We start from the raw sequence: 24,772 nt of genomic DNA, 5'->3' as shown, positions 1-24,772 counted from the left end.
CTCTTCCTGCATCAAACAGACGGCTCCGGAACGCTGTTTCTTACGACGTCTTCTATTCCAGCGTGCCACCCTTGCGCCCCGCCCCCGCCTGTGATTCGTCGGATGAAACGAATCGCATATCGTTGCGTCCGAATGGATTTTCGACGAAACGTGCCGCCCTTTGCGTCCCTACGGGGCGGAGGTGCGGCACGTTTCGTCGAGGATCGTTGCAATAGAGGACGTCGTAAGAAACAGCGTTCCGGAGGCGTCTGTTTACAGTGATGCAGGAAGAGATGAGCGGAACCATCCCTATATACATAATTTACGACCCCATGTAGGTATACTCCAACGAAAATCCATACCACGCCAGATTCGTGGGGTGATGTCTTTAACAAGCAAAACACTGAATTGGTTCTGCGTATTCAAATGTTTCTAACAAGAGAATACACCTGCGCAAAATCATTGAAACTAAACACCGCCATCCAATTCGAGCTAAGGATATTGTAGCTATTTTTAGGATGGAAAAGATATTTTTGTTTGAAACTTAGATTCTTGTGCAATCCGAAAAAAAAGCTAATTCTAAGCGCTGCCCTGCAAAGACGCGACGCAACGAGATCACATGTGTGGAATTTTTCGATCCAATTTCCTATTTTAATGGAAATAGTTTTGTTTGGCGAACGGTTATAAATCTTAGGGACAAATTTCTGAAAGTATCATAATTGTTCTGTTCTAATAGTAATAGATTAAGAGGAAATAAATTATAGTACTAAACAATAAACAGGAAAATTAGAGAAAAAGAGTACTCTGCTAAAATAAACGATTTTGGGAAATTGATTCTACCCGCGTAGAGTGATCTTTGATTACCTCTTTGTACATGTATTGAAGAAAATTGCATTTCTCGCGCTGTGATCGTTCGAGTAAGGCCAAACTCATTGTAAAATCCAGTAGTATTAAGCCAGCTGCAGGTCTTAGATTAAAGAAAAAAACAGCAGGAGGTTCCTCGTCGTAAAAAGATTCAACCACATAAAATTTATCAACAAAACAATGTCCAACAATAAAACTGTCAACAACAACACATAATGCGAGGTGGAAGGGCGAAAATTAAAGGTTTCGGTGATGATGAAAGAGAATAAGGGATCACACACTCTTCAATGGAACCTCAATAGGCACCGCACGCTGAAAAAACCCCAATGTAAGCAGTATTTGAAGACTTTAGAACAACAAAAAGTTTCGATATTTCATTTGTTTCAGAAGGGAATAAAATCACTTAAGCTTTGAAGTTCCGAGTTTGAAACGTATCCATAAAAAAGGAAACTTTTATTTCATGAAGAAATAATAATAAAATTATTAAGGAATTGTGTGTAAAGTGGGAGACTGAACTAAGATATCATATTTAGGGAAAAAAATATCATATTTTTTTAATATCGCCTTATTTTAAATCTAATATCACATTTTCTGGAAATATAATGTGGTATTTCATCGAACTATTGTGTCATCGAACAATTGCCCTCAGCACAGCATTTTTAAATAGAATATCAGGAATTTAAGAATTTTTCAATCGATCTTACGCCGCAGGATGCAGATTCTCTGGCGGTACCAGAATTGTAAATATACCAGGAAATCCACATCCTCTATGCCAAATTCGGCACATAAAACATGTTTAGCAAGTGCGGTTGATGGTCACATATCTCGAGATAATTTGCTAACTAATACGTCTCACCCACTGTCGTCAGAATCTGCTTTTTACTGGATTGCTCTCCTACTCCGTGTAAAAAAATCGAGATCTCTAGTTCTCTTGTTTCACTTGATGATAACCCTCAATTGGCAGAATACCGACAATTTAATAAATTTGATAGTTACAAATTAAAAACTATTTATTAAGTTAATTTTTTTCAACGATTTAACCACGCATGGGTCGTTTTTTTTTGTGGGTAGAATAGGAGTATTTCAAGCGAAGTCTTCAGAAAAGTCAGAGATGGGTAGAAAGTAAATATGAAGTTTAAAATAATGTAATGTAAAATAAAGTGTAAAAAGTTCAAAATAACTAAGTAGGGACACTGAAAGTGTTTTTTTTCTTGTCCTTACGTTGTTTACTGTAGAACTGCTTCCCAAATTCCTTCGAAATTAGCAGTGTAGAGACAAGTACATATGTGAATACTAAAGGAGCACAAAAGAACTCATCAGCTATAGACTAGTGATACAAATCACTTTCCCTGGTGCAAACAACCAAAACAAGGACAAGTGATCATCTAATAGAAACATGAGCGCAACAAGTGTGCAGTGTAACTGCTGTCCTAAAAGAGCAGGTTTTCAGCAAAATTTGGAAGCGATTAAAAGTTAACTGGTATCGTTCCAAAAAGGTTCATGGATCGACTACGTTTCCTTCATCAATATTTGTAAAGTTAATACTATTATCAGCGCTTGAATCGAAGGGAACGCTAACTAGTAATTCTTGGGACTACAAGCACAGATTACTAGTACAAGGCTGTTAAAAAGTATCCCATTCTTAACGAAAAATTACAGCAGATTTCTGCTTCAAATGTTCCATCCGTTTATGAACTCATGTTGTCAATCAAGAACTGGTTCCTCATCACCAAGAGGTGCATCCCAACGAAAGTTGAAGTGCTCCTTACAAGTTTAAAAGAGTTACTGGGGCCTTAAATTAAAAGAAGACACGACATTTTTCGTCCTATCTTTTATACTACACATGTTTTTTAATGTTCTTTTTTGGTGAGATCTTCATGAAAGTAGGCCACGATATTCTGAAAACTCGGTCTTAACTTGCCAACATACTACACTAATGAACTAACTGCACAGTACATAAAAGAAAACCGAAAAGCTAATTTGATAGCAATCAAAGAGGGATCATAAGTCAGTCACTTTTGTGAGCGCACTAACAAGGAGAGAAGGTGAGTGGCACGCTGAGAAATGGGAACGCTTGATCATGCATGACCTTCAGCAAAGCAATTAACTATGATGAATCGGTCATGTTCATAATATTTGTATTCTAACTTTTTCCACATAGTGATGAAGCCACAATTTGACTACGATGTCCAACAACTATCTCAAATAGCTACTTTTTAATCACAGCTACAAGTTTTTTTTCCACTTCACTACAGATGAACGAGACTTACTACACTAGTGTCAACCCTGAAATTTACCTCATTAGGGGTTCCACAATCTGTTTCCGCAGGTTTGATTACCAAGCATTGCTCTGCTTTCACTATTTTTTTATTATGTGGTTGCAGAAAATGTTGAATATTAGTCAAACCAGTGCAATTCTCCGCTGGCTTAGACGGTAACGACCAACATCTGGGTGCGATTTCATTTTTGACAAGGATTGATTATAAGTGGATCGGTCAAAGAATTAATACCGAATAAAGTATTTCGTAAGAAAGGAAGAAAGTAGAAAGAATCAATTGCATACCATAAATGACTAAGCATAATAGTTTCTTTATTCCTTGTGCGCAGTTCAATATGTATGAAGCAAAATAAGCCCAGAAAAAGGAATAAGAATATGAAAGGCAGGAAGTGACTTGGTGACTATAAATAGGACGAATTCAGGAGATAGTAATCATAGACAGTATTCCAAGGAAAACTGAAAGAAGTTACCTCCGCTGAAGTGCTGCGACATACGGATGCGTTTCACCACTTCAGTGAAGGCGAAAACGACTGGAAATCCAATCAACCACTAGTAACTGAGAAGAAACTACGCAACAGAAATAATGAAGAAAATAATTAATATATTGTTTAAATGAGGTCTGGAAAACTAATTAAGTAAATTTAGGCTCCTGATTTCAGCGCTCAGAAATAGTGTTGAATTGTAATTAAATTTCTTTGCATTATTGATTAATGTAAAGTTTAAGGCCGATATTTCACAAAAATAATAGGGAAACAGTATATTCAGATATCAGTATCACACATAGATAAACACCATATGGAAGATCAATCAAACAAATAAATATATGTCTAAACGCTTACTGGTGAACTTTAATTGATAAGAGCAGTAGTAAACTTACTTGAGTATCATGCTCCCGACGGTTCACTCGGTATGACCTTGATGCCGCTTACTAATTGACCCCCTACGACGTGTTGTGCCATTAGAGGATGAGTGCGATCAGGAAGCACCTTAAAACAACCTTGAGAGAGACCGCAGACTATGGATTTAGTGGCGCTAACAACAATTGTTAGCTATTGGTTAAGAAGTCATCACACTAGGTGAACTCATAGAACAGACATCTAAGTCAATTGTTAATACAGTTGTGGTGAAAACAAAATGATTGTGTATTAATTTTTATAGAGCAGAATTCTATAAATAGAACTTATCTATAGTAAGCAACTATATCTTCTAATCCAAGGTCGAACGCGTTCATCGCGCGCTGGATAATCTCGTTATCGATCCACTGAACTGCGCGGCGAACCAGAAATCGCCGCTCAAAAACAGGCGTCCATTTCTTATCTCATGTTAACAGATGAACGTGATTGATGATTACGCAGTTGTAAGGTGATTTACTAACAGACGAAATGCGATAACGTAGACGTGCAGGGGGAAAATCGTTCAGAATAATAAATTTACAAAAAGTGGTTTAGTTGTTACAAAAAAAAAACCGTGGTAAGGCTTTAATTCACCTAGCCTTGTAATCTCAGCATCTCGCCTACTATTAAGTAACAAATTATATGGCATATATGCACATCTCGCCCACTCTATAATATTAGGTTGGTGCAAAATTAATTTCGAGATATGTGTAAATAAAACAACTTTTTACCCTAAATTATTTCGTATCAAGGCAAACAACACATACAGTTTTGTAGGTTTTTTATGCTTTTTCAAATACATATATAGCTGTCGTTCTAATTTTTCAGCCGGCCTTTTTCAGGGATCTGAAAAATCATGAACCGACGCGACTATCGAGTCATCATGCTTTACGAATTTAAATTGCGACACTTCGCGGCAGAAGCATCTCGTAATCTTAGCAGGGTTTTTGGGTCAGACTGTCCTTGCGAACGAACAGTGGAGCTCTGGTTTAAAAAATTCGCTTCTAGCGATTTTGATCTCGAAGAAAAACCAGGTCGTCGCTGGATAATGAAGATCTGGAGAGAGCCGTAGAAGCAAATCCAGAGACTAACACACGGACATTAGCAGAAAACCTGGGCGTACATCATACTACACTAGTTAGACATTTGCCGGAAATTGCCAAGGTGAAGATGTCAAAGTGGGTGCCATACGAGCTGATCGAAGAGCAGCGCCTGGTACGTTACGGCACGTGTTTTAACCTTCTGATTCGGTTAAGAAATGAGCCCTTTCTTAGTCGTATTATAAGGTGAAAAATGTAGGTGAAAAATGGGTTCTTTACGATAATAGGAAACGTGGATTTGTGTGGGTAGATAAGGATGCCCCTCCAAACACATTTCCTAAACCCGATCTTGACCCCAAAAAACTCATGCTCACAGTTTGGTGCTGTAAGGATGTAATCCACTACAGGTTCATGCAACCATGCAGGACAATTACAGCAGAGTCCTACTAGATCTAGAGCATATGCATGAAAAGTCGCAAAAATTGTGCCCGGCAGTGGTGAATAGAGGAGGGCCGATTCTGCTGCAAGACAACGCAAGGCCACATACCGCACAAATCACCCGGCAAAAAATAATCCACTTGGGTATAAAAGTTCTCCCTTACCCACCGTATTCTCCAGACCTTTCTTCAACAGACTATCACTTTTTTCTTTTCTTTTTCTCTTAATTCACATTTGCGCCAACGACAGTTCACTAATTCAGACGATGTTGAAAGTGCTTTCCATAATCTTGTTGATTCCTGTAATCTCAGTTTTTAAACTAAAGGCTTAAATTTATTACCAGTTCGTTGGAAAAGATGTGTAGATTCTGATGGTTTTTATTTCGACTAATAAAGTAGTGTTTAAGCTGAGTTATAGCAATTTGAAGTATGCGGTCCGTTTCCGAAATCAATTACGCACCAACCTAATAATTAAAAGTGTATATATACATTACTTATTGTAGATATACAAGGCCATTTATGTTCTTGGGATAAATATTTGATCGTTTAAATCAAGTATAACCAAATGGTTGTTGAATAATACCTGCTTAGATTTCTATGGAGGGATTTCACAACAACAGTATGTACTTCAGTGTACAAAATTCAAAAATCTGGACAAAAACCATGTTTCAGTCGCTCAAATCAGAAAAGTGCCGGAAGGAAAATGCGGTATAAAAACTCAAAGGTGGTTTCTCAGCTCAGTGATGTTGAAAATCTCCGGGAATTGAGTCAGAAGAAAGTAGTGGTATAAGAAATAAATACCGTTAAGAACTATACAACACTAGGAACCCCACTTTTAGAGTAATTGAAGACAAAAAAAAATGAAGATTCAATCATAACATCCTCTAAACCACAGAGATGGTGAAATGGTGAAAAAAAAAACCGAAAAGAAGCGCACAAAGTGTAGCAATTTTTTAAAGCTCACACAATCTGCGGATCGAAGCCGACCACGACGTTAACTGAACTCTCACGCCGGTTTGCATAGAATCCAAGAAGGGAGAGTCTACACTCCGCGAGGCGTTGTTTAAGCTACATCAGTTGCTGTACGGTGGTTGCCAACGAGGTCGTAGAAGTTATATATTGCTCGTTTCCCACTTCTTTCTGTTCTCTACTTTGTTCAAGGTTACCATATTACGATAATAATTTGCTTGTCCAGGATTGCAAAGTTTCACTTCACTTAATTGTCAGCTCCTCAAAGTGTCCCCTCTTTCACACGAGGTCCAAATATGAAAGTCATAAACGTAGTCATAATTCTCCTTAAGCCCAGCAATTACAATTAGCATCAGTTACTTGCGTAGCAGCACGGGAAGTGAAAAGAAATCTCGGCGAAAACAGAAACACACAGCCAGCTGCGAAAAGGAATTTATAAGGGTTACGAAATTTACCTGATGAATCCGAAACATTTGGTCAGATAGACGCACATTCACGCAACTATGATCCATTAACCAGCGGTAGGAATCTATAATCGGCTGAAACATGCAAGCATTCATGAAACTAGAGTACTGAAACTATGACTTTTTGGAAAATTTTTTGAAAAAAGACACTCTTTTGAAGAACGTCTGCGAAGGACCCTCTTTTTTATGATTCCAAGAACCAACGACTAGCACCTTTAGCGAAATTAGGAACCCACAAGAACAATCCTCTTCCACTGTAACAAAGCGACTACTACTTTAATTTTGAAACAATACCCACTGAAGCTAAAGAGAGATGTTAACGGTTCAAGGAGAAAAGCTACAAATGTCGAATTTCGGCTATATAACAGGCATACAATACCTCCATGTGAGGAGCGTAAACAACAACCGATCCAGATGGCCGCAGTTTCAGGAACACAGCTTGCAGAACCGAAATAGGATCTACCTATAAAAATCCAGGTAATGTTCAAGTCGTACAGGGTGTCTCATAAATGTGGTCACTTTTTTCGCGCGTCTTTTCTTCCTCAAGCAAATCTTCCTATTCTTAGTTCATTTCACCATATTGAGGAATTTCAGTAGACCAATTTATCTTCTAACCTCCCAACATTCGTTTCAACTTGTTAAGCTCATGGAAATATTTCTCAGGTAGAAGTTATCAAAGAAATTTGATTTTAGATCGCATGTACAAGAAAAGTTGACAAAAAAGTATTTTCTCAGCATATCAAATATTTATCAACTTCTACATCGAAACATATAGAAGATGTATAATTTGCAGGCAACAAAAATGCCCCAAACAAGTCATATTGAATAAAAACCAAATTTTCTTGTTAATTAGATTATTAATAAGTCATTATCAAAGTTTAGCTGTTTTCTGATCAATCTCGTGATATTTATAATGTACAGGGTGCATCTTATATCGAGTGATCATGTTCATGGTCACTCGATATAAGATGCACCCTGTACATTATAAATAGGATGTAGGTTTAAAAAAATAGTCATCAGCTACACCCAGCAAATCAATGTATAGGGTAGTTACACATTCGTAAACCTCAAACGATTCTGAGTTAAAATGAACGTGGTGACGCATCCCAAGCGGAATTATTAGCGCCAATCACAGGTTCTGCACGTGAAAAAAGTCAGTCGTAAAGTAAAAACTTACTGTTCGCGTAGCAATGATCAAAGAATCGAATCCTTCTTCGAGCAAAGCCAACCCTCTTTTTTCTCGAGCTAGTCGGTCAGCTTTTCTAGCGGCAGTGGGCCCCTCTGCTCTCTAAGATATTTACATAAACAACCGTTAGTGTTTTGAATCTTTTCAAGCAAAACACCATACATCATGCCCTGCGCCTTCACAATCCTCTTCTTCCATTTGTTCATCATCGGCTCCATCTTCTTTCAAGTCATCATCTTGTTTGGCTGTCCCCAACAATGAAGCTATACGAACAGGCAAGAAAGTCGACAACTTCTGAATGGAAAGCACTCAGAGTCGTGTTTTGAATGTGTTTTGGAGGACGTCAATAACCAAGAAGCAAAACAGATTAGAACACACTTCTTCACTGAAATTCATACTATGAACGCAAGGTATAGACTGGGCTATAAGTCCTCGGTGAAGGTGAATGCAGGAACCTTGCCCATCTAGTCGATCTATAACTGCGGCTGATACTAGTCCTAATACCTGAAAAGCGACCGATTTTGATAAAGTATGTGATAGTTTTCGTTCTCATTTGCAACAAAAAGCAGAATTATGTAGAAATGAACCCCAGGATGAGTGCAAACCTATTTTAGAGTCATAATCAAAATATAAAGGCATCACCCCACGAATCGGAGGTGGTACGGATTTCAGGTGGAGTATTCTTATACGGGAAAATAGATTATGGAGAGGGGGAGGGGGAGGGGGTGATTCCATCCATTTCTTCCTAATTGCCGTAAAAAACGATGCGGAAGATGCGGCGCGTGCACAAGGCTGGCGCGCTCCAATCGAACTCGTTGAGAAAATAGCGCACCGGAGAGCTCGAAGCCGTATCTTCCTGGCCTTTTTTTACGGCAATCAGGAAGAAATAGACGGAGTCGCCCTTCTCTCCATAATCTACGATCCCGTATACGAATACTCCACCTGAAATCAGTACCACCTCAGATTCGGGGGGGGGGGGATGGCGGAAATGGAAGTGCGCACAAACATTGCTTACGAGCAACATGGTGCAAAGATCTAAGTAAGGCATAGTCGGGTCAAAACGACACGAATCATGAGTGTAGTTGTGGTGCATTTGCGTACGCGCTCAAAACGGCGCGGTGGAGGCAACAGCGGGGACCGAGTTGGGACCGTAGCAAACTGCAGCGATGGGTGGTGCCAGCAAGGGTTTCACCACGTTCCTAGCCTCTACGCTCCACCGAAGCGCCTCGAGAGAAGCCGCGTACGCAGTTGCGTACGTGCTTCATGTTGTTTTGACCCTACTATATAGTCCTCAGAACGAAATGAAGCACGGTGCAGTTGCGTAAGCGGCTGCGCTCGAATCGGCGCTGTAGAGAGAGAGGTTGAAATCGACGTTGGAGCATCGCGAATTGCAGCAATGAACGGTGGAAGCAAGAGTCCTCACTCGATCCTAACCGGTACGTTCCACCGCACCGCTTCAAGCGCAACCGCTTACTCAACTGCACCGCAGTCACGTCGTTTTGACTGCACCATATACCAAAGGTTTTCGAAGCACTTCTAATTATGACTCTAACCTTATTACTTCAAAATTTGCATAATTTTTTCAGGGCTGCATTGCGAAAGAACGCCTCCGTAGAAACTTCAATGCATTTCAAATGATGCTTCTACGAACTAAGCGAAAGTCAATATGTAAGAAAACCGCGAGTACAAAGGAAGGCGAAAGAGTGGATGAGTTTGAAAGCAATCAAAACTGGTAGCAGAAATGGTCAACCAAGAGATGATTCCCACAGATGATAAGGACAGAAAACTATTGTATTATATGGGGAGGACCAACGCATAAACATAAAATGATGATTGATGATATTACAAATGTAATCTCAAATACCTGATCGAACAAAAGCACATTTTTGCCATAATGAATACCCGCTAATTGAAGAATCATTCCTAATTGATCTATCCTGAAAAAAGTGAAGGTAAAGACGGTAGACGGATGATAAACAAATGGTAAGTATGAAAACAAAACGTATTTTTATCTATTATAAGCACTCTTACAGTCATTTCGCGTTATCAGTAACAGCCAGCTTTTCTTTATCAAAATGAATTACATTGAAATTATTGCAAGTTCCCAACAATGAAACAACATTTTGAAAGAAGAGAACATCAGATCATTAATATTTACTTTAAAAAAGAAAATGTCAGGAAGAAAAGGAAGAAAAATGAGGAATGAAAATAAACCGCAAACCTGAGATTGGCGACCCTAACACAGTCTTTCATATAATATGATCGAGAAAGAAGTCGGATTGTCGGCTTCAAAATGAGCACTCTGAAAAGATATATAGATATATTTGTATTCCGACAAACTTGCTCCTCCGATGTCGATACGAATAGTTACACAATAGAATAAAGGAAGCTTACTAAGTGTGTTTCAATACATCACATACGACTCCCTGTACTAACACAAAGAAGAAGCTGTCGGAAGATCTTCCGAAGGGTGTTGTGCTTACAATCGTTTTCAAAAGAACCGAAGAACATCTATGAATGTTGTAGCAATAAGTCTTTTATCTTTATTCTTACTTTCAATACTTTTCCCTCCAAGGAGAAGAAAATCCTAAGCTTCTGCGAATGAAAGAAAGCACCTGTCAGAGTGTTTCTTCGTTTTGCGACGAATGTATTTGCTCTTGGCGTACTCTGTCCGAGTATTGAACGATTTACTGCCTTCCACTAATTTAGAAACCTAGAAATGAGGTGAGGCATCTGTTAGTTCGGCGTATAAAGATATTGTTACCAGTTCACTAGCTGAGATCCCTTGACCTTTCAAACTAAGAACGTCTTCTTGACTAAGTTTCTGGAGTGCCTGAAGAAAACACTTCCTTACAAGACCAAAGAAAGTAGGAGGAAAAGAAAACAACATACTTGAGCTGGATTCAAGTCTGGGTTTTCCTGGTTGCACTCCTCTAGCACCGTTGCCTCGCTATCAGCGCTTCCATTCACATCTCGAAGTTCTGCAACAGAAATGAAAGGACTTCAAAAAGTGGCAGGGAGAAGAGGTGGAAAAGGCGTAGAAGAAGAATAAAAATAAGAAGGATGAAAACATACCAATGTCACCAACACCTTCATCTTGAACGATTTGAGAAGCACAAATGGGAACAGCTCTTCCCGATGTCACTTCGAAGAGCCCATAAGGGTGCCCAAAAACACTAAATCGCAGTTTTTGACACAATTGAGAGATAAAGGGGATTCTCCTAAAAAACTATAGGGGGGGAGACAAAAAAGAACAGTTAAAAAGGCGATCAATTCAGTCAGAGAACTACCAATAAACCAAGGAAGGAACAGTTAAAGAGTACTATACCCTATATAAAAGTGCCTACATTATTGGGCCTCATGTGATGAATACATACAAGTTAGATTCAAGGATATTTGACTTTATGGATAATAAAAGAAGGTGGTAATAAAAGAAGAAATAAAGAGGTGGTTTTCCCACAAATGTATGCCTAGCTTTTCTTTTTTAAGCTCTAGTGGTCTGAGTCGGAATAAACGCAAGTTCTTCAAACAGCAGTAAAGCCTGAAGAGTTCGCCCTATATATAATAGGGGATCTTTTCCATGAGTTCATGTCTAATTCCAAGGAAAGGGAAATACGTCCATCTTGGGGCAGCGGCCTTTGAAATTAAATGCATAATGTGCACATAAAATAATCGTTTGACTCAGACTCCTAAAGAACAGTACCTCTCTGCTTCAAATTTGAGTTTTTCGATCAGTACTTTTTGTTTTGGAGTGAGTCGCATCACTCGAATATGTTCTCCGCCGACTTTCTGAACGACCACATAGCTTCCTTTCTCAATAACCTCATTTGCGGAGACGCATTCATTCATATCACTCTAGAAAATAGACAATAGTTTAGCCAAGGAGCCAATCAAAAGGATTTTCTGATCAAAACGATGAATAAAATTCGTTTATTTCCATGTTGTGAAAAAGCCCAAGTCCAGACAAACAGATGTATCGAACGTTCAAAGAACATCGTATTGAACAATGTCTCGATGATCGAGAAATAGGTTATGGATTTTTGCGTACTGTAGCCGAAGGCTGCATGCGTGGCATCGGACAAACGGGCGTGGCACAGTGCGGGCTCGTCGAAGGTGGTTTTCGTTCCTTGCCAGGATGTTTAGTTGCTTATTTCTGTGTTTTCTAATTGCAGAAGGAGCCAATATCATTACGTCAACATACTTCTTGCTTATGTCAGCGTTGGGTTGCAAATGCTCCACTCCTTTTTTTGAGTTGAAAAACCAGTCGTATAGAAAAATCATGGGATTTATCATCTCATGAAGTACGTCCAGCTTTCTCTCCTCTCTAACTTGTTCAGTCTTATCATTCCGATTCCATTTTGAGCACGGAGGAACTCCGTCGCCACAGCATCCTATCTGCACATGGCCACTTATCCGTAGTTTTCCGTTCAAGACCGCATGCTGGCTTGCTTTTATTGGGTATTTCTGCACTCTCGAATGAGATACCTGTTACGATAAAAGTTCCGCGTCTTGTTGGAGAACCCTCCCAGAATAACAATCAGCAGACCGAAATTCCATCGGAGGTGCGCAGGGAGACTGCCGCTTCTTTTTCCAGGGGAATGTTTAGAAGCTATGAAAAGACTTATAAGCACTTGAAGAAATGTGCATTCTCGTCCTTCAAATAGAAATGCGCCATATGACAGCGTTGCGTCATTCTAGAGATGACGAATTGGCTGGACAACATCAACAGACTTTTTCCGCTGTCATTTCTGTATGAATATCGAGAGTATGTTCTCGAAACACTAAAATCGACCATGGAGATCTATGGCTTGGGGCCAAAAACTGATCCAGCTAAGCTAACATCATTGAGGTGTCGCTGGAGAGCATTTCCTATTCATCATGAAAGAACGCAATTACGAAATTAAGATCCTTCGAAATCGAGCGCTTGTTTGATACCTAACTTCATATTTATCTTTAGGTTAGCATAAAATACGGGGCTAAGTGTAGTTGGAGGGGCAGTCAACCGCTCTTATTTCTGGAAGCTGTATCTTCCTTTTTTTTTCTCTTAGTAGCTTTAGCCTACATCTGATAGATCCTTTTATACTAATGTTTAGGGTCCTGGGCGACTTAGTTATTCACTTCCAGAAATAAGCGCGCGATTGAGTGACCTCCCTTCCAACATTTTACCCTAAAATACATGCAAAAAACTTATAGTGAATAATGTGAGAATTGTGTTCTTGCTATACTATTGTCATGTCCTTATAAATTCTTGCAGCTGAAGTTGTTTTACGGAAAGTATCCCACTCCCATACGGAGAGTGCTCTTGCTTATTGTATGTATTTATGAGTGTGAGAGCGGTTTTTCCCTCAAGAGAAAGATATGCGTTTATTGATCGTTTATCCCTCACCATCTCTTCTTCTTTTCTTATACTTCCGTCGAATATATTGCTTGGCATTATTTTCTTTCTTTTGGATTTTAGGGATTTTTCTTAACAGACGGGCGATGTCCATCCGTCTGTTGTCCATCATCGTCTTCTTGGGACTTTTACCACTCGAACAAGGATTCTACGTTCCGGGAGTGGCTCCCGTTGAGTTCAGAAGCGGTGACCCAATAGAAGTTAAAGTGAGCGTTTCTTTTTTTTTAACTCTCTCGAGCGGAAAACGATCTTTGCGTTTTTCTGTGGAAAATCTCTCTATTTAGGCAATCAAATTGACGAGTACGAAAACCATAGTTCCCTATGAGTATTACTATCTTCCATTCTGTCGCCCAGATGGAGATTTGTTGTATAAGTCTGAGAATCTAGGCGAAGTAATGCGTGGAGATCGTATCGTGAACACCCCGTATCAGGTTGGATCTGAGTACTTACAGTAAAGAAAAAGACCCTGGATTGAATACATTGTTTTTGTAGTTGTTTATGAAAAAGAATGTTGCTTGTGCGTCTGCATGCACATCTACAAGTCCGGTGGAAGTAAGTGCTGTAGCAGCAAGAAGATTGATGGATAGGATCAAAGAGGACTATCATGCACATTTGTTGGTCTTTTTCAATGTGTTTCTAGATATTTCAGTCATACTTAAGTCTGTAACTATTGAATGATCACGAGCAACTATCAAAATTGAATGAAATGTGTTTTATCGCTTTAGACTTGTTGACAACCTCCCCTCAGCAACCAAGTATGAAGTTCCAAAGACAGGCGAAATATTTTACGATCTCGGATACAAAATTGGTTGGGTTGGAGAAGATGGGAAGGTCTGGTTCTCTCTTGCACTTTCTTTTCTTCATATTAACTTCTTTCGTTTATATTGGCTGTAATCAATGAAATTATTGATTTATTATTGCAAATGCCTCCAAATAGCGAGGTTTGCCTTTATAATCTGATGTTTCTTTTCTTCATGTAGCTGCTATATATCAGGATGCTATGTTTTTTTTCAAAGCATGTATTAATTCAAACAAAATCATGTGAAGGAAGTAATGGAAAGTCACGTGAAGTTTTGGAGCCTGATTAGGATATTAAGGAGCGGCAGAAACCCATCAGTATTACCTTACTGCGGTCACATAGGGACATCATATACTCCTGTAAAATAGCCGACTTTATATGTTTCTTCGTGACAAATGCGAAATGTTTTTGTCTCTGTTAGATCCAATGAAATCTCTTTCTAGTTTCTTATTAACTAACTGCATGAAGACTTGGGATGTGGAAATCCTGGCCGTAGAACTGGTTAGGGTTTTAAACTTGACGAGGTTCTAACTTACTGTTGTGAGCTGCCCCTTTTTGTGAGATCTTTTTTTTTTGCTTCTGTAGGTTTTCCTCAACAATCATCTGGACATTGTTATGCTCTATCACGAGCACATGCCTGGACTCTATCGCGTTGTTGGTTTCGAAGTCAAGCCCCGTTCGGTAAAAGCGGTCACTTTCGACAGTAATAAGGTGTGCTACCTGATCTGTGGCATATTCTTAGGTGAGAATGAATTTTGTGTATTAAGGAGTGCTCTGGATTCGACAAGGACATGAATTTCTTCGAGCTGAAAGAGGAGGACCAGAAAATCCACTGGACATATAGTGTATTCTGGGAACCTAGTGATGTAAGAGGAACTTGCCTTCATATCTTATACTTTAGTTCTCTCTCTCTTCATTTTATTGATGCCCTTCAGATCCCATGGGCTAGTCGTTGGGACGTTTATCTGTCCGTGAAGGCTGTTGATATACATTGGTTCAGCATCCTGAACTCAATCGTCGTCGTTATGTCATTAAGCGGTCAGTTTTACGATGGTTATCTTATCCTTGTTGGCCAGAAAAAGTTTCGTTAAAAATTTTTTGCTTCTTTTTCATTTTCAGGTTTTTTGAGTGTTTCGATCGTTAGAACTGTCCGCCGTGACATTGCTCACTATAATAAAGATGAAGCTGAGGTAAATTTGTACCCTTCTTGTACTTCTTCCTTTTATTGTAAATAATTCTATAAACGAGAATTCTCTCATCAAAAAACCTGCTGCAGTTGCCTTTTCCCCCATGAGAGTCGTATATGCTCATACTGTCGAAGTTTAAACCAACAGATGAGCAAGACCGGACGGTTTGACCAATGAAAATTTCAAATTGAGTGGCTTATCGAGAAATTGAACCCGTGAAAAGCTAAATGCAGTTTTTAGCTACCTCTTTCTCGTGGTATCTAATTTTGATAAAAACCTTTGTTTGCTGGAAAGGAATAGGACTGTATCCAGAGATGCTATAGTCGGAGCCTGTGCTCTGACTCCCTTCACTTTCGAACGGTTGGGGAAAGGATCTCTTTCACTTTTAAACGGTTGGCGAAATTACCCCCTCCACTTTTGGACGGCTATCGAAAGGACCCACTTCACCTGAGGAGGGTCCGGCTTCTCCCTATCGCACCTAAGACTGTATCTTTTAAGTGAAGTAGTGTCTCCTCAGCTTTTTTTTCTTTTGCTCCACTTTTTTATTGGTGCAACAGGTCTGAAGTATTAATTAGGAGTACCAGTGAATGAGGATTCTTTTCAGGATGACACACTAGAAGAAACTGGTTGGAAACTCGTTCATGGCGACGTTTTCCGTCCTCCACCTCACCAGATGATTTTAGTAAATATGGTTGGAACTGGTATACAACTACTTGGAATGGTCGGAATAATAGTTTGTGAGTGTTCGCTTTTTTCCTTCTTTATCTTTTCTTTTGTTGAGATCATAAAAATAGGAAGGTGTCTTCATTCGTGTAATGCTGCAAAGTCGATTGATATAATTCATAGTTGGCCTCGTAAATTCTTAACCAAAATTGGTATTCTTCCGCGCTAGTACTCTTGTTCGCATTCTCTATTTTTGCATACATTTTTCTGTTACTGATGATCATTAGTGATTCAATTGGATCTTCTGCAATTTTTTTTATTGGGGGGGGGGGGGGGGGGCAAGGTGAAGCAATTTCCATTCGTTTTTTCCTACCCCTCCAAAGAGTGGATTTCAGTCTTCGCTATGTTGGGCATGCTCTCTCCAGCAAGCCGTGGCTCTCTTATGTCCGCAGCCGTATTTCTTTTTTGTTTTATGGGTTTGGTTAGTGGTTATCATGCTGGTCGCCTATACAAAACCATGAAAGGACGAAATCCAATTCGTTGTGCAGTGCAGGTAGCATGTTTCATTTTTCTACTTCAGCAAGACGACACATATTATCATTACATAAGCATATTACGAAGCTTTCACAGACTGCCATATGTAAAATCTTTGGATGGAAAATCCTTGCCTATGTAGTTATCTTGACTATCATTTGAAGTAATCATTTTGTGAAATCCTCATGGTGCTTGTCTTCTTTTGTGAAGGCATAGGCACATTTATTTCACTTATAGTTTCACTTCACCTGTTGATTCGAACCAAATTGTTATTCATCGATGCATTTTTTTGAATTTCCTTTTCTGTTCTGTATTGGCTGAGATACTTGTAACAAAATTCCAGACTGGAACTCTTTTCCCTTCGCTCATTCTTGGAAGTGGATTTGTCCTAAACTTTTTCCTGATCGGAAAGCAGTCATCAGGAGCTGTGAGTATTTGTTTTACTAGAACAGCATGAAATTCTCCTTATATCATGTTTGAATATTTATTTGGTTTGATGTTGATCTACTACAAAAAGACAACTGCAAGTGATCTGTGATGTTTGTTCTGCACATTGTTCATTATGCATAGGTTCCATTCGGCACTATGATCGCTCTGCTGTTGATGTGGTTCGGAATCGATTTGCCTTTGGTCTTCCTCGGTTTTTATTTTGGATACAGGAAGCAGGTCCAGTTTTTATACAGTCATTTCTTTTACAGTGGCTTTTACTTATCTTTTGCTTCACTGATTTGTGAGGAACTTATGTTTTTTTCGGCTGTATTTGATTGTTTACAACTAACGAGACTCCAAGTAATTTCAGCCGTATACCCATCCCGTGCGCACCAATCAAATTCCACGGCAAGTGCCAGATCAACCCTGGTATCTGAAAACGGTCCCTTGCACTCTTTTGGCAGGAGTCTTGCCTTTTGGTGCTATGTTTATTGAGTTGTTCTTTATTTTCTCGGTAAGTCCATGTTTTTATCGGTTCAGTTGTTCTTTATTGGCTATGGTTTTGGGTAAAATGTTGATGGTTTGGCCCCGATTATTTTTATGAAGGCATTGATTTTCAGGCAATTTGGGAAAATCAGTTCTACTATCTATTTGGTTTCTTATTTATTGTTTGTTTAATTCTGGTGATCAGTACAGCACAGATTTCAATTGTCGCTACTTACTTCATGCTTTGCGCAGAGGTACGCGTAATTGTTTTTGTGATTTTCCTATCAGTAGTTTTCTCGCTGATCTTTTCTCTTTTTTTTGCAGAATTATCGTTGGTGGTGGAAATCGTTTATCGTTAGCGGTGGATCTGCTGTTTATGGTGAGTCAGCTGTTTTTTTTACTGTTTGGAAGCAGTTCTCCCAATAATTTGAGGGAACTACTTCTAAACATTAAAAGAGGTGATCATCAATGGTGTTTTGTATATGCTGTAGTGTTGTAGTGCAAAACAGCATGTATCTCTCTTCGGACACGGTTTCTTAACTTTTGCGCCTTTTTTCTGTATAGCCATTCTGTAGGGTACTGGTACTTTATCTTAAGGATTGAACTTTGTGTAGCAGTACAATAGTCAGTAATCATAGTGTTGCTAGGGCATAGAAATTGTCATACAACTAGCATTTCTTTGATTTTACAGGTGACTTATAGTTTAATTATCTACTTTCAACTTGTTCATCGTTCATGTAACGAAATATTTTAAGTATCATCAATTTTCAGTGATGGCCTACTCGATTTTCTATTACAACACCAAACTGGACATTGAAGGATTCGTCCCAACCGTGCTGTACTTTAGTTATTCTGCTCTGATGGCGATAACTTTCTGGTTCCTCACTGGTACTATCGGATTCTACGCTTCATATGCGTTCCTGAGACGCATCTATGCTGCTGTCAAAATTGACTAGAAGAGCGTTGATCTTTATTTAAGGATATTCTGTTATTAGTATTTTCTTTTTTTTTCTGGCAAATGTCGTCTTGGTCTTTGGCGCGAATCGAACAAGCGTAGTTGAAATGTCATTTAAGGAAACAGTACTCGTCTTCTTACCTTGTTACATCAACAAATGTGAGGGCACTATACATTGTATCAGTTTTGGTCATTCTAGTCCGATTATGGTTCGTTCGTGGTCACCTGCCACGTGCTGCCATGTGTCGCATGTAAGAGATAATGCAAGGACGTCCAGATACGTTGCGCTGCAACTGAAAAAAAGATGTTCGCGTATGTTGTGCAAGTGAGTGACCCGTGATAATAACTAGCAGTAAAAGTGATATCGGAGTAGAATGACCGTCATTGTATGTGTCTACCTATTCTGAGATGTCTAACAGAGAGAAATGCAAACACCAGAAGAGACGCAGAACTTTTATTTATTTTATTTTTTCGTATGTATTTCCAAAGTTCCCTTTCTGCCATTGCTTCCGCCCTTATGAGATCCAGCCAGCCTCTTTATCATTCCTACATTCCTTCGCTTTGTATTTTCATTTGTGGGAATACTCGAATTTTCTGGATCCTTCAGACGTCATGGCCCTTTAATGTGTTAAACAACTGGTGAACGTTCTGAAATAACTAGACTATGCATTCCAAGTGTCATGTGAAAATGGCATCTTTGGAGGTTAAGGCGTTTCTTTTACGCGCAGTAATTGCTAAAATAAATGAATGCTAATTAGGCGCTCATTCTTGATGAAAGATGAAGAACAACAGATTAGAAGAGGCAAACGTGCGGGAATTAGATTCTTCTCAAATAAATATCTTGTTCCTACGATAAGCTCCTCTCCTCTTTGGTTGAATGTGTCTAGGAAAGGACGTGAACCTCAGTGCAGCTGCATATGCAACTGCAACAAACTTCATACATTTTGACTCGACTATGCAAGTGTACGATGAAGTCTGAGGAGGAAAACGTCTGAATAATGAGATAGATTTAATCACGGACTTGAGTAAAAAGATGTTGCATATTGTGGTTGTTGATTTCTCGTAAAATGTCTACAAATTAGCGCTCTAAAACATTCTTGAACTCGTAGGCCAGGTTGCGAACAATATTCAATGGTGTTGCAGTCAAGCCAGCAGGCGTACAAGTCTACGTTTCTATTTCAGTTCGTCATTTTCCTTTTTTTCTTTTGCTTGTTCTATAGAAGTTTTTAAATGAAACGGCAACTTTTTGATGCTTTATCAGAGGCGCATTTTCTCTCTTTTTTCGACTAACCGTGGGCTAAGTATGTATTTAGTCTTTTGTATTAATTTATGCAAGTGTGATTCCCGCTCCTGTCACAATATCGCCTTTTGTAGATGATTTATGACTCTAATTCAGATGTTTATTTAAAAGCTGATAAAAAAATTAATTTGTGAGAGTTGGGCGGTGTTGATGCAATCGAAGAAGGTTTGGACCTGGTGACTTATGTCGTCCTAGCGGTAGTTTTCTGTTTTTATTAACTTGCTGAAACTGGAACTGGAGACTTGATAAGATCTGTTTTCTGTTAATGCAAGGACTGCAACACGTCTTGATCCTATCGTGTCGTACCAGTTGGCAGAACGAAGAGAAGAAGTGGAAGAAGGAGGAGTTCAGGTGGACAGTGGTAGTTTGGTAGCGGCAGCCAACATGGTTGACGATGGCAATGCTGGAATCGAAGTGAAAGATGGACGGCTGGCAGATGCGTTGAAAGCCAGGTGAGCAGTTCAGGTTGAACAGTTCGCTAGTTTTTTTTGTTAATGCCGGGCTGTGGTAACAAAAAAGTTTTTTTTTCTTGTCTTCGGTGTGTATTCTTAGTCGTAGAACCACACATTCTCACATTTTCTTCGTAAAATCAAAAGAAAATGGATCTGTTGCACTGTGAGTGCTTGCTGATCGCGAGTTTAATCGACAAAACGGAGACTTAGTTGCTAGCTAGGATTTTTGTCAGTTGACACTATTGTGTATGGTTGTATTTTTTTCATTCTTCTTCTGCTTAACCATTGCTGAGTTAATTAGAAGTCGTAAGGCTTTGTCAGATTTCGTAGGTCAGTTTGTAAAGTGGAATGGTTTGTGCTGTTCCAGTCGTGTTCCAATATGTGTTGCTAAGAACGGAGTTTCGAACAGTGCCCAGACAATTTTATTATTTTTTCTTTTGCTTTTGTTTCTGCTAGCACCAGCATCCGGCTGCTCATGGTCGAATGCCTCATATCGATTGGGTAAACTTGAAATGCGCTAGTACAGAAAGCTATGCATAGATGGAGAACCTTTTTTTCTTTAAATTATTTCCTGCACAACATTAGTTCTCCTAATCATGTTGAGTAGAATTACCAGCAATCCATATATACTACTTGTGGTCAATGTAATTCTCCTTCTCGTTACGCTCGTGTTAGGTGGCAAAGTATGATTGAACCCTCATATAAATTGTGTTTCTAGTTCTCAATTTCATCTCTCTGATCGTACTCAACTATAATCACGAGTTGCATTGTGATTTCAATAAGATATGTGCTTTTATCAGAATTCTACTGATGGTCGGTGGTGTTGTGGGTCTTCATAAACTGTATCTCGAGCAAGTCCCAGAGGCGTTTGTTTACATATCCACTGGTGGTGTGTTTTTACTAGGTTCGTTTCTATCCACTTCTAACGTTTTACTACTGTAAATACTATTATTATTATTGTTATTATTATTATTATTATTATTATTATTATTATTATTATTATTATTATTCCTGTTTAGGTACGCTCTACGATAGCTTTTACATAGGTAAGCAAGTCGACTTCTATAATATGCTTAAACTAGGAGAAGATGAAGAGTTAAAGAAATACAGGTGATCCTGCATTTGCTCAGTTGTCAGCTGTAAATTTGTTTCCCCATGAAGTCCTTCTGGTTGTAGGAATGGCAAACTAATGACTAATCTTTCGCGTATGGTGCCCTTCTCCATACCGAGATTTCTAGCATCGGTTGGTTACGCAGTATGGCTTGGTGAGTTGATATTTTGGTTTTTTCACTGCTTTGACCTTATCCTACAATTCATTCATTCGAGATAACTAGGAAGAGTTGTAATTACTTCATAGTTTTTGAGCTGTAGTGGGCTCAATAAGACATGGAGCACGGTGCAGTTGCGTAAGCTGCTGCTTTCGAAGCGGTGCGGCGGAGCGTAGCGGTTAGAATCTAGGAGGACCCTTGCTGACACCATTCTTCGGTATGGCTAGCGATGGGCCCATTTTATATACAACTGCTTCGTGCTTCGTGTCGTTTGGACTTTGCTATATGTATTGTTACGAGTGATTACTGTACTGGGACAACAAACATGTTTGCTTCAACTATCTCACAAAGGTATATAATGTATAGTGGCGAAACATTATTCCTTAACGGCTACAATGCTCTCTTCGGAATCGGTAGATAAAAGCAAGAGCGGATTTGCTGTTTTATTTTCATAATCAGTGTTGCCCTTAAGGGTTTCTATGCTGGACTGCTGGCAGCGTCACATTTGGCAGATCTGCCAGTGACAGCCTTCTTATGGTATCTGCACTTGCAGCGGCTGTCACTGCTGGTGAGGAACTCTATTCGTCTTTCTTTTAGAGTTCTCTGTACATGTTCTAAGTGAAGGACAAGAACATACAACAAAATTATAACATTTAAGCAATAAGGTTTTGGTTCATGTTCTTTCCGTTTAATAGTGATCGACCGTTTACAGAATGATTGTCTTTTTTGATGTCTGGGACTCTTCTCTGAGGGTTTCGCTCGTCGTGGCTTTTTTCTCAAAAGTTTTTTTTTCTTCGGAATAACGGTCATTACAGCGGACTCCTTTTGACACAATTGTCAGCACAATTGTCCTTGGAATGTAAAAATCTTCTTATACGGTAAAACGGTTTTTTTTCCGGTGTCTACGTAATTGGAAACTGTGGAAGAGAAGCCCGTGATCTGGTGTACATGTGGATCGGAAGCTTTTCCACAGCGTTCATCCATGTAGGTTAAAGTGCCCTTCACAGTTTGCCTTTACCTGGGGCTGCGGAAAATTAATAAGATTAAAACTCGTTGTATAACTCTACCATTTCAGCTCAAATTTATAGAAGATCACTGCATGCGAGCACTGCTCTTCGCAGCAGTAGTTTCTACATGGCTCGGAAATCGTACAGCCAGAATCCGCACACCACTGCATCGTCCGTTCACATGGAAGCATCTTCTGGTGAAGTATATCCATGTAGTTAACCGCAACATCTGTAAAAAGTTATTGTCGCAAGCACTCCTACCGTAATTTCATTTACTTCCCATGATTTGAACTCTGTTTCAGTTCTGGACGTCTTTGTTTGGTCTTTTGTTAGGTGTCATTGCTGTTGGTGCGACTTGTCATATCTTTCATAAACAAGTGAGTTTACAGTATTTTGAACTTTCTTTCTTTCATAAGTTTTCTTACTGTATAATAGCGACTATGGGACCTTTTTTGAAGGAATGGGATGATGTCTAAGAAAGTCTTTACATTTAAGAACTTTGCAAGAATTTGATAAGAGAGCAGTTACTTTTGTAGAGTTTTTTTTTAAAGAAGAAATTGCTATAGGCAAAGATTGAAGCATAAAGTTCAGCAGATATTTCAGCCATTTTATCATCCTTCTAAAAAATTATTCTGTCAGTCTCCTTTCTCTTCATCCCTCGTCCAGGTGACTAACATTCAATGTCATCTTCAGGTGTCAGCCACTGTACCTGGTCAGTCAACTGTAACTACCTCAGTTGGTTCTCTACTTTATGATCGTTTCATGAACCAAGAGCGTGCACATATGTGAGACTTTATCATATTATAAACGAGGAAGTTGTTTTGCCGTCAATAAACTGAGGAAGAGCTGACCTTACATTCGAAAGAAAATAATGAGTGTTGTATTGTCCATGTTCGACTGTCCTTGAATCTTGACATGTTGAATACGTAGCTTTTCTATTGATTTGTGTGAGCCGCAAGTATTGATATTTATTAACAGCTAACGTTTCGGCGTTTTCGCCTTTGTCAGAGCCTAGAAAAATCAAAGCCAAAATGAGTGCTGTGTTTTGCAGGTAGTGGAAATAATTTTAGCCATAATCTCTGCTTTTCCTTGGTTTGTTTTAGCATCTCAAACACTTCACTTTCTTTACTTAAGAAATATTTACTTGTGAGGATCTATTTACGTGTATTTTGAAAACGAACTGTTGCCCAATTCTATGTATTAATTGTCTAGGTTTTTCAAAGACACACCGACTCTTACGTACAGTCTTCACTCGTCAACCGATTTGAGAAACGTTAGTTTCCAATCCATTTATTTAAAAATGATGTATTAACTTTACGAGGATAGGTTCTAATACAGATTGGAGTTATTTTTAGCCGCTTCCGTGCCTTTCGTGTTCACTGTGCCTCTTAAGTTCTTATGAGACCTCTTAAAAATGAAAAACCTTATAAGAAGTGAATATCTTGCTGTTTTCATTTCACTTAAGTATGATGCAATCCTTAACTGCATAGTCTATTGTTCTCAGAGACCACTTTTTGCTAAAAATCGTTTCTGAGATCTTTTCTACTTTTTTTCCAAACAAGGTATGGTGGGAATCAGATCTAGTGGGGAAAGCTCCAGCATGGGCCGACATGGCAGCGGTGTTTATCGTCGATTTGATGTACCAGGAAATGCGAGTGCTAGAAAATCGTAGCAAAATTGAGCCATTGAAATGGGCGCTTTGGAGAATGTATCTCATAAATGTAAGTTGTTCCTTGAAAATATGTTCTATACGACATTCACATTCGTACATTGCAGAAATTCGACGTACCTGCCTTTATTTCACATACAGAACTGCGTAATATCTGTGCCAAATGGGTGAAAGAACAGGCAACCATACGAGGGAAGAGAGATCCATCAGAACGCGGCAAAGGAGCACGGGATTACCGTTTCTTGGGGACAGCAAGGGCGTGTGATGTTACTGGCAAGTAGAACAATTGCGCGAACTTGCGAAACTATTACAAATGGGTTTTGTTTGAACCGTAGAAAGGTGCTGACGATTTTTTTTTCGCTAAATAAGCTCTCTTCAAGTGGTGCAGAAGCACCACAAGTGCCAAAATGAGGAAAAATTATCGAGTATTCGGTGAGCATTATAGTTGTTCTATAGTTCTTTGTATTTCCGTATAACTCCTTTTGAGACTACCTTATTGCATGTTAATATCTAGCGAT

The 24,772-nt window shown here is 39.1% G+C and overlaps 4 protein-coding genes across 5 annotated transcripts; 3 read left to right on the top strand and 1 right to left on the bottom strand.

Annotated features, from left to right (window-relative positions):
- Positions 1-1,116: 1,116 nt before the first annotated feature.
- On the bottom strand, positions 1,117-11,959 carry RB195_005373 (uncharacterized protein; the record flags this gene model as incomplete). Of its 2 annotated transcripts, XM_064177820.1 has the most annotated exons (15): positions 1,117-1,155; positions 3,999-4,024; positions 4,059-4,107; positions 6,916-6,999; positions 7,304-7,387; positions 8,102-8,212; positions 8,273-8,404; positions 8,489-8,614; positions 9,975-10,047; positions 10,332-10,412; positions 10,726-10,823; positions 10,875-10,943; positions 11,003-11,091; positions 11,186-11,286; positions 11,814-11,959. In XM_064177820.1, the coding sequence occupies 15 exons, from the start codon at positions 11,957-11,959 to the stop codon at positions 1,117-1,119; spliced, it is 1,308 nt and encodes a 435-aa protein (XP_064034926.1). The 2 variants fall into 2 exon arrangements, with proteins under 2 accessions (XP_064034926.1, XP_064034927.1); XM_064177819.1 differs by lacking the exons at positions 1,117-1,155; positions 3,999-4,024; positions 4,059-4,107 and having other exon boundaries at positions 6,972-6,989.
- Positions 11,960-13,591: 1,632 nt separating this feature from the next.
- Positions 13,592-18,559, top strand: RB195_005372 (uncharacterized protein; the record flags this gene model as incomplete). Its single annotated transcript, XM_064177818.1, has 16 exons — positions 13,592-13,711; positions 13,790-13,936; positions 13,998-14,119; positions 14,231-14,336; positions 14,890-15,015; positions 15,072-15,170; positions 15,240-15,342; positions 15,424-15,494; positions 16,096-16,228; positions 16,550-16,707; positions 17,032-17,115; positions 17,259-17,354; positions 17,488-17,631; positions 17,738-17,857; positions 17,928-17,982; positions 18,375-18,559. 16 exons carry the CDS (start codon positions 13,592-13,594, stop codon positions 18,557-18,559), a joined length of 1,869 nt encoding a protein of 622 aa, XP_064034925.1.
- Positions 18,560-20,008: 1,449 nt separating this feature from the next.
- On the top strand, positions 20,009-22,175 carry RB195_005371 (uncharacterized protein; the record flags this gene model as incomplete). The annotated part of the gene is made up of 6 exons (XM_064177817.1): positions 20,009-20,034; positions 20,131-20,310; positions 21,111-21,214; positions 21,330-21,420; positions 21,487-21,575; positions 22,051-22,175. The coding sequence occupies 6 exons, from the start codon at positions 20,009-20,011 to the stop codon at positions 22,173-22,175; spliced, it is 615 nt and encodes a 204-aa protein (XP_064034924.1).
- A 351-nt stretch (positions 22,176-22,526) lies between these two features.
- RB195_005370 (uncharacterized protein) lies at positions 22,527-24,535 on the top strand (the record flags this gene model as incomplete). The annotated part of the gene is made up of 7 exons (XM_064177816.1): positions 22,527-22,562; positions 22,654-22,782; positions 22,888-22,962; positions 23,279-23,370; positions 23,798-23,858; positions 24,148-24,306; positions 24,362-24,535. 7 exons carry the CDS (start codon positions 22,527-22,529, stop codon positions 24,533-24,535), a joined length of 726 nt encoding a protein of 241 aa, XP_064034923.1.
- Between the last annotated feature and the right edge of the window lie 237 nt (positions 24,536-24,772).

The sequence above is a fragment of the Necator americanus genome, chromosome I, assembly GCF_031761385.1.
Source record: "Necator americanus strain Aroian chromosome I, whole genome shotgun sequence".
Lineage (NCBI taxonomy): Eukaryota > Metazoa > Nematoda > Chromadorea > Rhabditida > Ancylostomatidae > Necator > Necator americanus.
This window is presented reverse-complemented; position numbering and strand designations above follow the sequence as displayed.